This window comes from Bos mutus, chromosome 5 (assembly GCF_027580195.1).
Source record: "Bos mutus isolate GX-2022 chromosome 5, NWIPB_WYAK_1.1, whole genome shotgun sequence".
Classification (NCBI taxonomy): domain Eukaryota; kingdom Metazoa; phylum Chordata; class Mammalia; order Artiodactyla; family Bovidae; genus Bos; species Bos mutus.
In genome coordinates this window covers 17,744,443-17,760,888 of record NC_091621.1, presented here as the reverse complement: position 1 = coordinate 17,760,888, position 16,446 = coordinate 17,744,443, and the positions used below count along the sequence as shown (strand labels likewise).

At 41.1% G+C, this 16,446-nt stretch overlaps 1 protein-coding gene across 2 annotated transcripts in view; it reads left to right on the top strand.

Moving 5' to 3' along the window:
- LRIG3 (leucine rich repeats and immunoglobulin like domains 3) overlaps window positions 1-16,446 on the top strand; it is a 51,102-nt gene that overhangs the window by 22,819 nt on the left and 11,837 nt on the right. For both annotated transcript variants that reach the window (XM_070370514.1, XM_070370513.1), the window contains exons 4-11: window positions 8,413-8,544; window positions 9,027-9,170; window positions 10,195-10,338; window positions 10,636-10,779; window positions 11,213-11,356; window positions 12,587-12,667; window positions 13,691-13,762; window positions 15,947-16,018. In XM_070370514.1, the coding sequence (XP_070226615.1) occupies window positions 8,413-8,544; window positions 9,027-9,170; window positions 10,195-10,338; window positions 10,636-10,779; window positions 11,213-11,356; window positions 12,587-12,667; window positions 13,691-13,762; window positions 15,947-16,018 (933 nt within the window). The remainder of the gene's footprint in view (window positions 1-8,412; window positions 8,545-9,026; window positions 9,171-10,194; window positions 10,339-10,635; window positions 10,780-11,212; window positions 11,357-12,586; window positions 12,668-13,690; window positions 13,763-15,946; window positions 16,019-16,446) is intronic.

The following is a 16,446-nucleotide window of genomic DNA, read 5'->3' as shown; positions in this document are numbered from 1 at the left end:
TGGGGATGGGGAGAAAAGAGAGGTTATTTTTGGAAATACAAACGACCTTTAATGTATTTGCAAATGTAATGTTTTCTTTTACAACTTGTAATACCTTTATAAATAGTGTTAAACTGGTGACTTACAAGTTATATATAGCAATCAGCATTTCCTTGGGGCCTGGCCGATTGTCCCAGTTCGTACAGTTAATGTGCTTGTTCCCTGGTTGTATGGAATGACCATGGACTCAGGAATTTGTTGGCTGCAATAACTGAACTAGACTTCATGGATGTGGTCAAAGTAATGTATTCTAAGAAAAGAGGGCATTGCAGCATGTTTAAAAAAAATGGTTTCAGATTAAATTTCACTGCACATATCCTCTCTAAAAGGAAAATGCCACATGTGCATACCTTCTCTAAACAGCCAAACTTGCATGACTTTACACAACAAACTGCAGAACCTTCAGCTGCCTTTATGTTGTCTAACAGGCAGGAGACAGTTGAGACCATTGACAGATATCTCTTATTCACCAAGAAGCTACAGTTTAGTTGGTTTCAGGATTAATTGGTTTCAGGCATTCCAGTGTGATAAAACTTGATATTCTGGTTCCTCACGAAGAGTCTTCCACTCTGGGACTCTGCTCTCCAACTTTGGAAATAAACTAACACAGTTTATGTCCACTTAAGACTGCATGAGGGCTTCCCAGGTGGCTCAGTGCTAAAGAATCTGCCTGCCAACATGGGAGACACAGGTTCAATCCCTGGGTTGGGAAGATCCCCTGGAGAAGGAAATGGTAACCCCCTCCAGTATTCTTGCCTGGAAAATCCCATGGACAGAGGAGCCTGGTGGGCTACAATCCATGGAGTCTGAAAAGAATCAGACACAACTGAGTGACTAACAGTTTTCACACCTTTACATTCTTTGCAGGGTTCAGAGTATGAGAACAAACAGACATATTTCTCACACATGAGAATTACACATTTTGCCATGTTCCTAGGGATTGCAGACATGGAAATGCCATAACTGGGCTATTCTGGTCAGTGGCATCTTACATCTGAGCAAGAGGGGGCCCTAGTCTGCTTTCGAAGGGGACCCCTTGAGGACTCTCGTATACACAAGACAACACACGGGGCAGTGAGTCACGTGGAGGGGAACTGGGTCCCAGTGTCCAGAGGCTGCAGAACTTGAAACCTGAGCCCATATGTCAGTGGAGGAGAAAGCACAGCCTGAGCCCTGCAAACCAGAGGAAGAATGGGGCTATCCCTCACAAAATGGGTGTCCAGGCAGACCACACTGTTCCCCCCATCCCTCCTCTGCACCTCCTCCTGCCTGTCCCCAAGCCCATCTTTCTCCCCACTGCTGCCAGAGTAGCCTCTCCAACACGTCCGTCAGCTGCTGTCAGCCACCACGTGAAGGCCTCTGTCCTCGCCCCTCTGCATGAGTGATCTTGAGATAAAGGCCAAATGACTAACGTGGTTTACAGGGTCCCACTTGACCTACTCTCGTCTCCTCCCAGCTCCTCACTCTTGTGCTTCCTGTTTCTCCCGTCTCCACTCAGGACCTCCCACCATCAAGGCTTTCTTCCATTTCTTGAAGGGGAAAACGCTTTGCCTTGCTCTCACTTCCTTTTTTTAATATTCCCTTTGTTTATATTTTATTTTAAATTAATTTTTATTGGAGTATGCAGTGTTGAGTTGGTTTCTACTGTACAGCAAAGTGAATCAGCTGTACGTATACATATAGTCCCTCCCCTTTGGATTTCCTTCCCATTTAGGTCACCACAGAGCATTGAGTAGGGTTCCCTGTGCTATACAGTAGATTATCATGAGTCATCTGTTTTATACATAGTACTGTAAATATGTCAACCCAGTCTCCCAATTTGTTCCACCTCCCCTTCCCCTTTGGTATCCATGTTTGTTCTCTGTGTCTGTGACTCTGTTTTTGTTTTGCAAATAAAATCATCTATACCATTTTGCTAGATTCCGCCCACATGCATTAATATACGATATTTATTTTTCTCCTTCTGACTTATTTCACTCTGTTGACAGTCTCTAGGTCCCTTGCTTCTGCTCAGAGCACTGCTGCTGCTGCTAAGTCGCTTCAGTCGTGTCCGACTCTGTGCGACCCCATAGACGGCAGCCCACTAGGCTCCTCTGTCCCTGAGATTCTCCAGGCAAGAATACTGCAGTGGGTTGCCATTTCCTTCTCCAATGCATGAAAGTGAAAAGTGAAAGTGAAGTTGCTTTCTGGGACCCCATGGACTGCAGCCTACCAGGCTCCTCCATCCATGGGATTTTCCAGGCAAGAGTACTGGCCTCCCCTTTGCCAGGGGAAGTTTGCTGGTGCCCACACCCCTCCCGCCGCTTTTTAGGAGTCTGCCCTTTCGTCTTCACGTGTCCCTGTGGTGGCTGCTTCCTCTTGCCTGCCTGTTCCCCCAACTAGAATTGCAGTGCTGTGAGGTCAGGGATGACATCCCTCTTGTTCTCTGCCAGGCCATCAGCACACTCAGAGCAAATACCACCATATAAAAGTGGTAAGTTGGGTTTGGTTCTGCTTAAAGGTATTTGGCAAAGTAGGCTGAAAAATGAAGTTAGCGACAGAGTGAGACCATCATTGTTGGACCTGAGAAGCCAAGGCTGAAATACCTGGGCCTCCTGTTTTTCCCATGGCCTCTGAGCAGCCTAAGGCCACCATCTGCATTCCAACTGACCCAGCCCCCAAGTCTGTATTTGTCCACAAGGGACTGATTATACTTGACCTCAGCAGTGATGTGACCAAGGAACGCCTTGTACTATCAACAAGCATAAATAACCAAAATATTCGTGGACCTTAAGATGGATTTGCACAAGGCTGAGATGCCTTCCATTGCTAAGAGTACAGGTTTTTGTTCAATGGAAGGATGGCATTTCCGCATTAACTTAAGTAATGGAAAAAGATACACAGTTTTGTTATTTGTTAAAAGATTGCACATCTTCTGCCAAAAATATTATTTAGCTGCAGTGCTTTTAATGTGTTCATTAATTTTGGCATTTATCCATATTTGGAGAAAAATTGAAACTTAGAGTTGAATTGAATCTTTGTCTCCTACAAGTGGTTATTTGTGACCCCACTCTGTTATGAAATACATTTATTTTGAGGATTTTAAGTGATTAAAAAGATTTTTTAAACTCATTTTTTTAAATGTAGTTGTCTTTTTTAAAAACCCTTCTTGTTTGGTAGAGAACAAGTTTGTTTGTTTTTTTAAACTGGTACATATCAGGTGGTTATTTGCCAGTTAATCCGAGAGCTAATATGAAACTGGTATTTGGATTTAATTCAGTTCCATTAGAACAGAGTTAAAATTTTGTGATACAGGGCCCATTATCCTGGCAGTTGTGAGGGATTTTTGTACTGGGACATAGCGCTGACAAAGACGCACTGTACAGGCTCCATTTATAACTGAGCACTTTCACACTGCAATTTAGGAGGTGTGCAGCTCAGGAAATTGCCGGCTTTGGCCCGAGCACACTTTAACTGCAAGGAAAATTTTATTCGTCACTCAAGTAATTGGCAGTTTTAATACCTTGTTCATAATTACCTTATAAACAAACGAATACACAAACCAAAGATTGTGTGGCCTGTTATCTAACTTGTAGCCTTCTTTGAGCAACGTGATAGACACCTGTGGGTCTCCCTCTCCCTCCCACCAATTACTAGTTTGCTCCATTTATTGCGAACCTATGGCTATTTCTTCTTGTTGTTAAATAGAAGCATAGCTCTGCTAACTAGGCCCAAACAACCTGGGGACCAAAACCAGATGCAGAGTTTGATGGGAGGCAGTGCCTACAGACCAGACAGGGAGGGAAGGAGATGAGAGGGGGTACTTCAGGGTTACTATGCTGTTTGGTGGAGGGGACATCCTGGTAATGCAAACATTGGGACTAAATGCATTTAAGAGAACATTTTTGTCCCCCGAAATGTGGTTTTTTTTTAAACCCACACACCCTGACCCTGTGACCCTGTGGCTTGTCTGTTGGACTGAATCCATCTCCGGGACGTAGAAACTGACTAATTGTCTCACTTGCCTTACCCTGTACCTCACAGCTAGATCAAGGGGTTTACATGATGATGAATCCAGATGCGGGAAATGGTCAGAATCAGAGGTCATGGCTGACTTAACTCTAAACAAAGTCTGTTAAGACTTTATGGGAATCTCAGGAGCTTGATAATTGTAACTTATACATGGGACTGCTAATCCCCCTGCCTTTTGCTTAACCTTACTATTTTCACAGAGTTCAGCTATTAGGATATAAATCACCCATGCCTGTTGCCTTATGTAGGATTATTTTTTAAATGGCATTAGATTTTTAGATGACTTGGGTTAAAAAAGACAATTCCCTGACAAGTCCTTAGAGGTAACACATGGAGGTTTTTCAACACTGTTTTGAGAATTTTGTTAGTGCTTTGTTATTGGAATAGATTTAAAATGTATGGCCTGTTTTCTCCCCTACTGGGAAAAGCAGCACCTGACATTTGTAGGTAATTGGGAAGCTGGCCTTCTACTCTGTTGGGTGCCAAACACATGCAAACTCCTGGGTTCCTCTTAATCCACCTGGGTGAGACCCCATTTCTAGGGCCTCCTTAGTGTTGGCATTGGAGAAGGAAATGGCAGCCCACTCCAGTATTCTTGCCTGGAGAATCCCATGGACAGAGGAGGCTGGCAGGCTACAGTCCATGGGGTCACAAAGAGTTGGACACAACTGAGTGACTGGGCACACAGTGTTGGCATGATGATGGCTCAGTGAGCTGGTGTGCACCCCCAGAGGAGTTTGGAATCAGTAGTTCAGCATTTTTGCAAGTGTGAGAAGTTGCAGGCCCTTCTGGAGGTGCATCTTCATGTAAGCACTTTCATACCAAACTATGTTTGTATTCAATGAAACAGCCTTCAGGGAGTGCTACGGGACCAATAGGGAGTTACTCTGCGAGGTGGGAGAGCTTAGACTTCATAGGTTAAAAGCTATAGTTCCTAATTTAAACACCAGAGAGATGTTGTTATGATTAAATGGCATAATATATGAAAAATGTCTAGCATAGGTCTTGGCTTTTAATATGTCCTCAGTGTTACTAGATTCCTTATATATTCTAAAATGGGCTTCCTGCCCTGCCTGCGAACACAGATGTAAGAGACACAGATTCGATCCCTGGGTTGGGAAGATCCCCTGAAGGGGAGGGCATGGCAACCCACTGCAGTATTCTTGCATGGACAATCCCATGGACAGAGGACCCTGGTGGGCTGCAGTCCATAGGGTCTCAAAGAGTCGGACAGGACTGAAGTGACTTAGCACGCACACATGCACATTCCAAAACTGAGGGGTAGAGACACAGTTTCAAAGGAGCTCACAGTATGGCAGAAGAGACCAACAGCATAAAAAGTGCTGTGTCAGATGCAGCAGAGGATTTTGTGGAAATACACGAGAGGTGCTCCTGTGGTGAGAGGCACATGAATCATAATAATGCAAAAGAACTTAACAATTTACAGACCCAGAAACGTTTTAATGCATCTTTTGTTACCTGAACATTATTGAATGGAGTGTTTCAGTATTAACAAATCTCTGGCCTCGGGCATTAGTATTTGCAAGAATCCTCTGGTCAGAAATATATTAATGAACTCAAAGCACTCTACAAATGTGGCTATTGGTAACAAAGATACACATACAATCTCATGTCTAAATGTTCCTCTTAAGTGAGGTTTACCTAAGACTATGTGTAGAGGTACGCAGATGACACCACCCTTATGGCAGAAAGCAAAGAGGAACGAAAGAGCTTGATGAAGGTGAAAGAGGAGAGTGAAAAAGCTGGCTTAAAACTCAGCATTCAGAAAACTAAGATCATGGCATCCAGTCCCATCACTTCATGGCAAATACATGGGAAACAATGGAAACAGTGAGAAACTTTATTTTTAGGGGCTCCAAAATCACTGCAGATGGTGATTTAATTTTAGACTACAGCCTGAAATTAAAAGAAGCTTGCTCTTTGGAAAAAAAGCTGTGACCAATCTAGACAGCATGTTAAAAACCAGAGACATTACTTTGCCAACAAAGGTCCACCTCGTCAAATCTGTGGTTTTTCCAGTAGTCATGTATGGATGTGAGAGTTAGACTGTAAAGAAAGCTTGAGCACCAAAGAATTGATGCTTTTGAACTGTGGTGTTGGAGAAGACTCTTGAGAGTCCCTTGGACTACAGGGAGATCCAACCAGTCCATCCTAAAGGAAATCAGTCCTGAATATTCATTGGAAGGACTGATGCTGAAGCTGAAACTCCAATACTTTGGCCACCTGATGCAAAGAACTGACTCATTTGAAATAGAACTGCCTTATGATCCAGCAATCCCACTGCTGGGCATACACACTGAGGAAACCAGAAGGGAAAGAGACACGTGTACCCCAATGTTCATCGCAGCACTGTTTATAATAGCCAGGACATGGAAGCAACCTAGATGTCCATCAGCAGATGAATGGATAAGAGAGGTATGGTACATATACACAATGGAGTATTACTCAGCCATTAAAAAGAATACATTTGAATCAGTTCTAATGAGGTGGATGAAACTGGAGCCTATTATACAGAGTGAAGTAAGCCAGAAGGAAAAACACCAATACAGTATACTAACATATATATATGGAGTTTAGAAAGATGGTAACAATAACCCTGTGTACGAGACAGCAAAAGAGACAGTGATGTATAGAACAGTCTTATGGACTCTGTGGGAGAGGGAGAGGGTGGGAAGATTTGGGAGAATGGCATTGAAACATGTAAAATATCATGTATGAAACGAGATGCCAGTCCAGGTTCGATGCACAATACTGGATGCTTGGGGCTAGTGCACTGGGACGACCCAGAGGGATGGTGTGGGGAGGGAGGAGGGAGGAGGGTTCAGGATGGGGAACACATGTATACCTGTGGCGGATTCATTTTGATATTTGGCAAAACTAATACAATTATGTAAAGTTTAAAAATAAAATTAAAAAAAAAAAAAAAGATCCTGATGCTGGGAAAGATTGAAGGCAGGAGGAGAAGGGGATGACAGAGGATGAGATGGTTGGATGGCATCACCAACTCAATGGATGTGAATTTGAGTAAACTCCGGGAGTTGGTGATGGACAGGGAGGCCTGGCGTGCTGCAGTCCATGGGGTCGCAAAGAGTCGGACGTGACTGTGCGACTGAACTGAACTGAACTGAATGCCTAGAAATGGCAGCATGTGACTTATGACATACGAAGTTCCACTTAGAGCCTTCAGATTGTTTCGTTGTCCTTGGGCTGTGAAGAAAAGACCCTTCTGTTTAGGTACACTCTGCCATCATCCAAGCCTCTCTCCCTTGACATTTTATTTTCTCTTGCCTAGTAGATAATCTCAGAAGCCCAAGCTGCCTGGTCTGATATGACAGTTAAGATGGTTTTGCACATCAGTTTGGTTCCTGTTTTCTAGCAAGATTGTCATTTATTGTTGAATCTCCCCCTTGAAAACTGTTGTATTGATGACCGTTTGATAGCTTTGACTTGGCCTTTGTCTTGTTTATGTTTGTTTTTTCATTTGTGGTCTAGTGTAGTGATCTTCAGGAGAACTTTCCACGATAGTGGGGATGTTCTGTATGCGTAGTGATCCATTTGACTGATAGCAGGCAAATGTGGCTATTCAGGACCTGACGTGGCTACTGTGACTATGGAACTGAACTTTAACATTTAATTTTAATTTTAATGTAAAGAGCTATAGTAGCTGTGTGGCTTCCATATTGGACACCATGATCTGGTGTTTAAGACAGTGTCAAGCTTTTTTAAAATCTCCTTGTTCCCAGGGATTGTTTAGACTGGCGTGCTCTTAACTAATACTTTTGTAATATTCAAAACCTTGGAGTATATCCACTGGTTTTGAAGAATACAGCAATGCTTTGAAACTTGTTGTTTCTTAAAGAAAAAGAGATTTGTCCGTGATGGCTTTTAAAAAGCCCAATCTAATGAGTATTTAAGTTCATTTGCCCCTATAGTATGTATACTTTTCAAGGAAAGAAGTAGAAATGGATTAATAGGGAACTAACCAGTGTCCAGAATGCCAACTTCGTGCTAGTCATTTCACATCTCATTTCATAAAAATGATAAGGAAGAAAGACCATTAACAAAATAACAGAAAGAAAAAAATCAGTTTAAATGCATTGCATTCAGATACCCACAGCTGTTAAACACACCCAGATTTATATAGGAATGTTTTTCATATTTCTAACTTTATGGTCTATTATTTAGTGAAACATTGAAGTGACTAAAGAGTTGCTGTTTTAAAAGTGCTCTTTAGAGCAATCAGTTTTCCATATTTGTGAAGAACAAGTTAGAAATAGTATTTTTCACCTTTCAGATTGTTGTACCATTCATCCTGTTATCTGTGCCATTCTTTAAATCCAGAGCTGGAAACAAAATTGTGGAAATATTACCTGAACATCTGAGACAATTTCAGTCCCTTGAAACTTTGGACCTGAGTGGCAATAATATTTCAGAACTTAAAACTGCACTTCCACCCCTACAACTCAAGTATCTGTAAGTCAAGTTGTTTTTAACAAAATTTTCACCTGTGATGAAAATATTGTACTACATTAAAAAAGAAACAACTTTAATGATAGAGACCAGATAGAGACTTTTTTTTTAACCACTGTCTTCATTTACTTTTTACACTTTTGGATTGCAAAAAATGAGATCTCTTTTGACTACTTAGAGGAACCAAGTGCTTCTTTAAAAAATTAATCGAAAGTAAGCCACTGGTGTGTTTTATTAATAAATGAATTTCACAAAAATTAGATAAGCGTCTCTAACAGATGTTTGTAGTCTTCAAATGTTTTATTCACTCTTTCCCTAGAAATATGTGAATCATAGTTGATATTGGCCTTCAGCACCTAAAGAGTTAATTATTTTAATGTCCATTGTAACAAATAATGGCTCAGCCCTCTGAACAAGTGTTTCTGTACAGAGTATGCACGCACTTTAACTTCCCAAAGAGAAACTCAGCTTCAGACTTTCAACAGGTATATCAACAGCAATCGAGTCACATCCATGGAACCTGGGTATTTTGACAATTTGGCTAGCACACTCCTGGTGTTGAAGCTGAACAGGAACCGAATCTCAGCTCTTCCACCCAAGATGTTTAAACTGCCCCAACTGCAACACCTGTAAGTAAAATGTTCTCTTAGATATGGTGTCCTCACCTCCTCTAAACCCTTGGCATCTCCCCCCTAAAATCCACCACGTGGCAGAAGGAGTTTAGAAGCAAGGATGTAGCTACCTTTTCTCTGAGAGCTGGAGGTGTAGAATCTGAATCAGAAAGAGCCTTAGAAGTCACCCAATGCATTCTTCTGCCTGAGAAGGAAGGTTGGGTGTTCCTAAGAGTGGAGGATGTAGTCACTGAACAACCTCCGTACAGAGACATCATGATGGCAGTGAAGATGTGACTGTCCATGGAGCTGCAGATGGCAAGGATAATACCAGCAACTGACTGCAGGGGCCCTGGTAGCTTAAGGAGCTACAAAGAACTGTCTCATTAGTAACGGTGGAGCCCTCTGAACAGGCTCCTACAATATAGTGGTTTTCAGCCTTGGCTGCACATTACAGACACTTGGGGAGCTTATAAAAATCCCAGTGCCCAGGCCACACCCTACACCAATTACATTAGAACCTCTGGGAGTAGGATCCAGGCTTCAATAATTTTTTAAAACTCCCCAGGTATTTCCAGGGTGCCAACAAGATTAAGAATGACTGCCTCAAAGAGAAAGCATTAAACACAGGGCAAATCGTGACAGAGGGAAATCAACTTTTGTAAGCGGTTGAACAGGATAAGCTTGACGATCCTGCTCCTGAATAGACCTCATGTTTTAACATGATATTCAGTACTCCCATTCTGGATAACGTTAAAAACCGATATTAATATGTTTAGTTCTACACTGAATGGACAACAGTTTAGAAACTTCAAGTGCAGTCTGGTGTCCGTGTTTTATCATTCTGAAAATGCATCCCATGTGTCGAAAGGAAATTTGTTCACTGCTAATAAATCAAAATTCTTCTCAATAAAAATGTTTAGAAATTTAAAGTATCTTCTGTAATTTAATGCAGGCTAGTTTAACTGTATTGTCGTATGTCACATTTTATTACTGCCTCCAGAATTTGTCGTATAAGCTAACTGTTTAACATCCAATGCAGTGAACTCAACCGAAACAAGATTAAAAACATAGATGGGCTCACTTTCCAAGGGCTTGGTGCTCTGAAGTCTCTGAAAATGCAAAGAAACGGAGTGACAAGACTTATGGATGGAGCTTTCTGGGGGCTGAGCAACATGGAAATCTTGTAAGTGTGGGTGGTCAGTTCCTGCTCAGGCAGTGTGATCCTGAAATGCTCAGTAAGCTTTCAGCAGCTTTTCTTTGAAATCCTGTGTTACAGCCTCATCATTGATAATTTTATAATATTTAGTTTTGTTTCATGTGTTGTGACTGGGAATGTAGAAGCATAGTATTTTGTCATGATATCTCTGTATAACAAAAGCTACACACCCCACTAGGCATATGTAATAGGTCGTAATCATGTCCCCTTTGAAGAGTCTTGATAATAAACTTAGGATCTTGCTTTTGACTGTCGTCAATATAGGCAGCTGGACCATAACAACCTAACAGAGATTACCAAAGGCTGGCTTTACGGCTTGCTGATGCTGCAGGAACTTCATCTCAGTCAGAATGCCATCAGCAGGATCAGCCCTGATGCCTGGGAGTTCTGCCAGAAACTCAGTGAGCTGTGAGTAGCCTGCTATTCTCCTCAGGTTTGAGAGCAGGAATCATGCCAGAGCATGAGCTTCTTACCACTGATCTGTGAAATTTTCATAACAGAGTTTCCAAGGTGACAGCTTTTTTCTTTTTTGTTCACATGCAACCTAGGCATAGTTTTCTTGTGAGAAGTTGAAGCTAGCTTCAACTTCAGCAACTGCTGTTTCAGTTCTGTGGCACAGGGGCTAAAGCAATGGTGGTGATTTTCAAATAAAAAGATTTTAATTACTAGGATTAGAAATAATGTTTATCTGAGTATTATTAAGAAGGAGGAGTTTTAAAATAAGGATTATTGTGGTAATATATATTACCTGTTTTGTTTTTTCCTACAAATCACTGCTTTGAATTAGAAAATAAAAGCTATTGTTGATTTTTTGTTGTTGTTGTTCGTTTTCTCTTTACAGGGACCTAACGTACAATCACTTATCGAGGTTGGATGATTCAAGCTTCCTGGGCCTAAGCTTGCTAAATACATTGCACATTGGGAATAACAGAGTCAACTACATTGCTGATTGTGCCTTCCGGGGGCTTTCCAGCTTGAAGACTTTGTAAGTTACACATTTTGCAAGTTACACATTTTGCTCTCTGTGTATGAAGCTGATTGGTTCCTAAGCATACCTACTTTTCTCCAAGCAGATTTCCTTTGTTGTGAAGGAAATGTGTACAGCCTCAGAAGAAGTGTCTTAATCTTTCCCAGATCAGTTTGATTAAAATCAGTCATTTCATCCATATGTGCTTCTTAGAGGGATTAGAAGAAACAGTGATCAGATTGGTGAGATGATTACAGTTAGCCTTCTCAGGATCTCCAGGAAGTTGGTAACTGCTCAAGAGGCAAACAATTTTAAATCCACTAATTTTTTCTTCGTAAAAACGCAGATTAAAAATTACCCAGAGCACGAAAGATATATAAAGGGCAGCAAAGGAAGATGCCTGTTTGTGAGACCAGTTCTATCCAGACTTGATCTCTGTCCCAAGAGAAGGAAGAGAGAGTGGGATTAATTGACCTTTGAAAAACCTCTCAAATATTCATTTGAATGTTGTGCAATGGGCTCTGGGTTTTTGCTCTGTCAGAAACTTTTGCTCTGTACACTATTTGAAGCATTACATAATTGAAAAGTATGTTGTATGCTTTGGCAACCTGCTCCTTGTGTGGTTGGAACGGTGGTTTTAAAGTTCACCGTATTTTTCAGGCTATTCAAGTCTTTCAGAATTTAGTCATCTTGATAGAGGAGTTCATAGGACCAGAGTCAACTATCCTAATTTCAGGCAAAAGTGTAAAATGTTGTTGAGGGAGGAGGTCAGAAGTATGTTGAGGAGAAAAAGAGTTTTCTATTGTTTTGAAAGGGACAGAGATGATATGGGGAGTTATGAGGGATTTATTAGAAATTACATGATCTTTGCTTTCTAAGCATGTCTCTAATAGGGAATGCTTCCTTGGTGGCACAGTGGTTTAGAATCCACCTGCCAATGCAGGAGACACTGGCTTGATCCCTTATCCGGGCAGATTTCACATGCCACAGAGCAACTAAACCCATGAGCCACAACAACTGGCCCCTTACTCTAGAGCCCAAGGGCCACAACTGCTGAAGCCCACACACCCTAGAGAAAGCCCAGACACAGCAGTGAAGACCTACCCAGTGCAACTGTAAATTAATTAATTACATAAATAAAAAACCCAATCTCATCTGGGCCACTTTGATTTAAAAAAAAAAAAAAAAAGGCCTGTATCTTTTGTTACATATCTGGTACCAGTTTCAGTATCTTTCCTTTTTAACTAGAGATCTGAAGAATAATGAAATTTCTTGGACCATTGAGGACATGAATGGTGCTTTCTCTGGGCTTGACAAACTGAAGCGCCTGTGAGTATGATTTGCTTCATAATTTGTGTCACTCTTTGACCCAAACATTTTGTTTTTTGTTTTTGGCCATGCTACATGGCTTGAGGGATCTTAGTTCTCCAACCAGGAATTGAACCCGGGGTCACAGCATTTGAAGCCCTGAGTCCAACCACTGGACCACCAGGGTGTTCCCTAAACATTTTATCTTAATCAGACTCAGTTCCACATAAAAGTTGACATCTTTAAAGAGTTGTGAAAAAAGGTGCTTAATCTGGTTGATACCTTTTATCATTTCCCCAAATGACTGCTGTTATACAGGAAGTATATTAATTAGGTTTTCTTCCTTGATTATAGTGCTTTTACTCTGAAACTGGGTTATTGCAGCTGATTTTAATATCCAGATAAGAATTTTCAATTGTCTTGAGAGCTTAGACTCTTGGGATTACTGTTGTGTAAAGGTTAGTGCACTTACTAACTTCAGAATTTGAAATGTCACAGGAATGTTTAAACGAGGTGATCCAGTGACCATTGATCATTGGTGGGTTATCAGTGGATTCCAAGCAGTACAGGATAAAAACATGTTTCTATTTGGCCACAAAATGGCCTTGCAGATGGGCAAATTCTGTGTTTTAAATGAGTAACTTTCAAATTGACATCCATTTAGTTCTAAACTTCTGTGAGTAATGAAGGTATCCATGGAGTGGGTGGGTAAGGAGACAGTCTCCACTGTTACCTGCTTTATTAGTGTTCTGAGACATTTTACTTGGAATAGGTTTCTGCCTCTTTAAAAAAAATCACTGGTTTACCCATCAGAGTAATTTTTGAATACCTATTTTTGCTGGGTTCTCTGTCAAATGCTTTGCAACCATGCTGAACTGAAATCAGTATCATGGATATGTTTTTTAAGGATGTATTTTTTAATTGAAGAAAACAGAATATTCACAAATGGTTTAAAGAGCAGTTCTTTTCATGAGAATTGCACTCCAAAATGGCTTTTTACTAACTGTTCTATTATAACTTTTTTTTTTTTTTTTTTTTTTAAAGAATACTCCAGGGAAACCGGATTCGATCCATTACCAAAAAAGCCTTCACTGGTTTGGATGCATTAGAACATCTGTGAGTAGCAGGAGTTTAGTTACCTTAAAAGACAGTCTGCAATGGTTATCGCCTTATTTGTCATGGAAGATAACACAAACTAGAATGTAATTTTGTTGGTATCCTCTCATATAAAATGTACACATCTATCCATCCTTTGTCTATCTACCTACTTACTTGTCTGTCTATACCTGTATGAAAGTGTAAGTGCACAGATACATGTTTCTTTTGCATTTAAGGGTGTTTCTTTCCATCATTTTGGGGTTTTCTTTAGTTATGTTTCTCAAGCAGTGGCATATTTAATTTTTTTTAAAAAACTACTATTTCTTACGTACCCACTGCACATCAAGCATTATGTCAGGTATTTATATTTTTCAATCCTCACGAGAAAACTATTTAACAGCTATTGTTATTTCAATTTTTAAGTTAAGACATGGAGGTTCTAAGAGTTCCTTCCTTAAATTGAAGAGTTAAGAGGGTTACTTGCAAGATCAATAAAGACGATTCCCAGCCCCCCAACCCCAGTTCCTGCCCGTGACTGGAGAGTTGTAACACTACTTGGAGAACTTTTGTTTGTTGTTGCTGTTGTTTAATTATAAAAAGCATGCAGCCTGTTTTTCCTTCTTTTATTCTTTCTCATTCTCTTTTGCTACTGACCTCTAAGTTAGCAGCTGGCAGGAGCTGGGCTCAAACCAGGGCAGCCTCTCCCATCATAGCAGCTGTCTCCTTCACAACCTCTGCCTGCCCGGGAGCTGGAGGCACACATTTCTGAAATGACAGTTAGGGACACAGATGTTTTCAGGTACAAAGAGCGGAAGCTAGCCAGCTTCAGTGGGAGTCAACACCTGCAGGAGTACAGAGCGCCAGCTTCTGATAACCATGGGTGAATGTATGTATTGATATGTACAGTGGGAGTCTGGAGCAGTATACAGTGTGTCCAGCCTGACTTGTAATGTTTATAGCCGAAGGTTTTATTATCTATTAACCTGGACAGTAGAAGTTATTTAAAATACACAATTGGTTTGTACCGTCACTGGTGCTGTGTGCATAGTTATTATCTGCACCACTTTCTTGTCATCTTCCCCTTGAGCCCTGGGTTGCAGAAAGCTCTGGACGGCCAGCCATGGCAGCAGTACCGCAGTCCGGGTTACAGTGGGGTGACTGTGCAGAGCAAAATTTGGAAGGGCGGGCCAGTATTGCTGGGCTTCCTGAAACAAGTTATTTTCAAAGGGAAACTAGCCAAAAGGGTTTGTCATCTGAGCCTTGCACTTTTGGGAAAGTGAAATTAGTGGATCCGTGGAGCATTAACTTCTCCTTCAGTTTCCTAAACCTTCATAACTCTGCCAGCGTCTTTCTTTGCCCACGTTTGGGACCTTGATTCTGTCTTCTCTTGCCCCTCATCTCATTCAGAATCCCCTTTGTCCACTCTGAATCCTGTAAAAGAAAACAGAGTAGTACAGGCGGGGAGGACTTTAATTCAGACTGCTTGTTAGCACCAGTGGGAAAAAAAATCAGCCCAGAATATTCTCTCATTTTATGAACGTCCTGCCTGAAGTGGTTGTTGGTTTGTTTGTTTGTTCTAGTAAGTACCTCTTGTCTGAACACCTACCTGTCTCCCCATTAGTAAGTTGTATGTATCAGGAGAGGCTAGTGACTAAGAACGTCCGTTTTGAAATTGAAAATAATTGAGTTCAAATCTTATCTGCCCCTTTCATGCCGAGCCAAGGTGGTTATACCATCTTCTTTTTTGTGTTGCTGTGAGGAATAAAATGTAATAATGTGTAAACAAAAATCACTTAACGTGGTTGCATGTCATAGAAGATATTCTATACGTGATGGTTTTTTTAAAAGCATAATTATGAGGAATTTTAAATGTGTATTTAAGTTTCTAAAGTTTACTAATTTGAATAATGAGAAATACAAGAAAATAACACGGCAGAACAGGTTAGGCCCTTAAGAGTCAAAAAATCTGTATATGGTGATATAAAATCTCTCTCACCCTAACGGAATCTGCCTCTGAATCAGATATCCTTGTTCTTGAACACAAGCCTCCTGATGAGTCCTCGGATCACCCTATCTGTGCATTTCAGCACATAGAGTATTTGGGGGGTGGGTTGGGGGTAGGCAGCATGGGCCCAGCCTGTGCCTGCAGGCACACAGCGACTGTAATTTCCTCTCATGTATTTGATTTGGTGGCTTTTTCAGAGACCTGAGTGACAACGCAATCATGTCATTACAAGGCAATGCTTTTTCACAAATGAAGAAGCTTCAACAACTGTAAGCATTTCTTTTCTTTCCAAGAGTTTTCACGTAAAGCATTGAGGGGCCGACTGTCAAGGGATGGGGCATCCTGGATTATGTATCTGTAGAAAGCATGTGGCACGTTCATCACATTACTTAACTTTTATTACCAGAAAGCAGGAGGAGTGGGGTTTTTGTTCCATTTGTTGCAAAGAGGAGTTTCTTTTTCTCAGATACGCGATTTAAATTTGTGAGACCCAGTATAGTGCAATGCCTCATCATCGTAACCAGTTGTCAGTACTGAGATATTTTCAGCGTTGCTATACTTCTGTCTCTCCCATCAATAAGAACAGCACCACCACCAACAACAAAATAGTGCTAGTTCCCTGCCTTGCATTTTAAGATGCACTATAGAATATTTATTCCATGGGATGTGTGTATTTGGTTTCTCCATTCAATGCTTT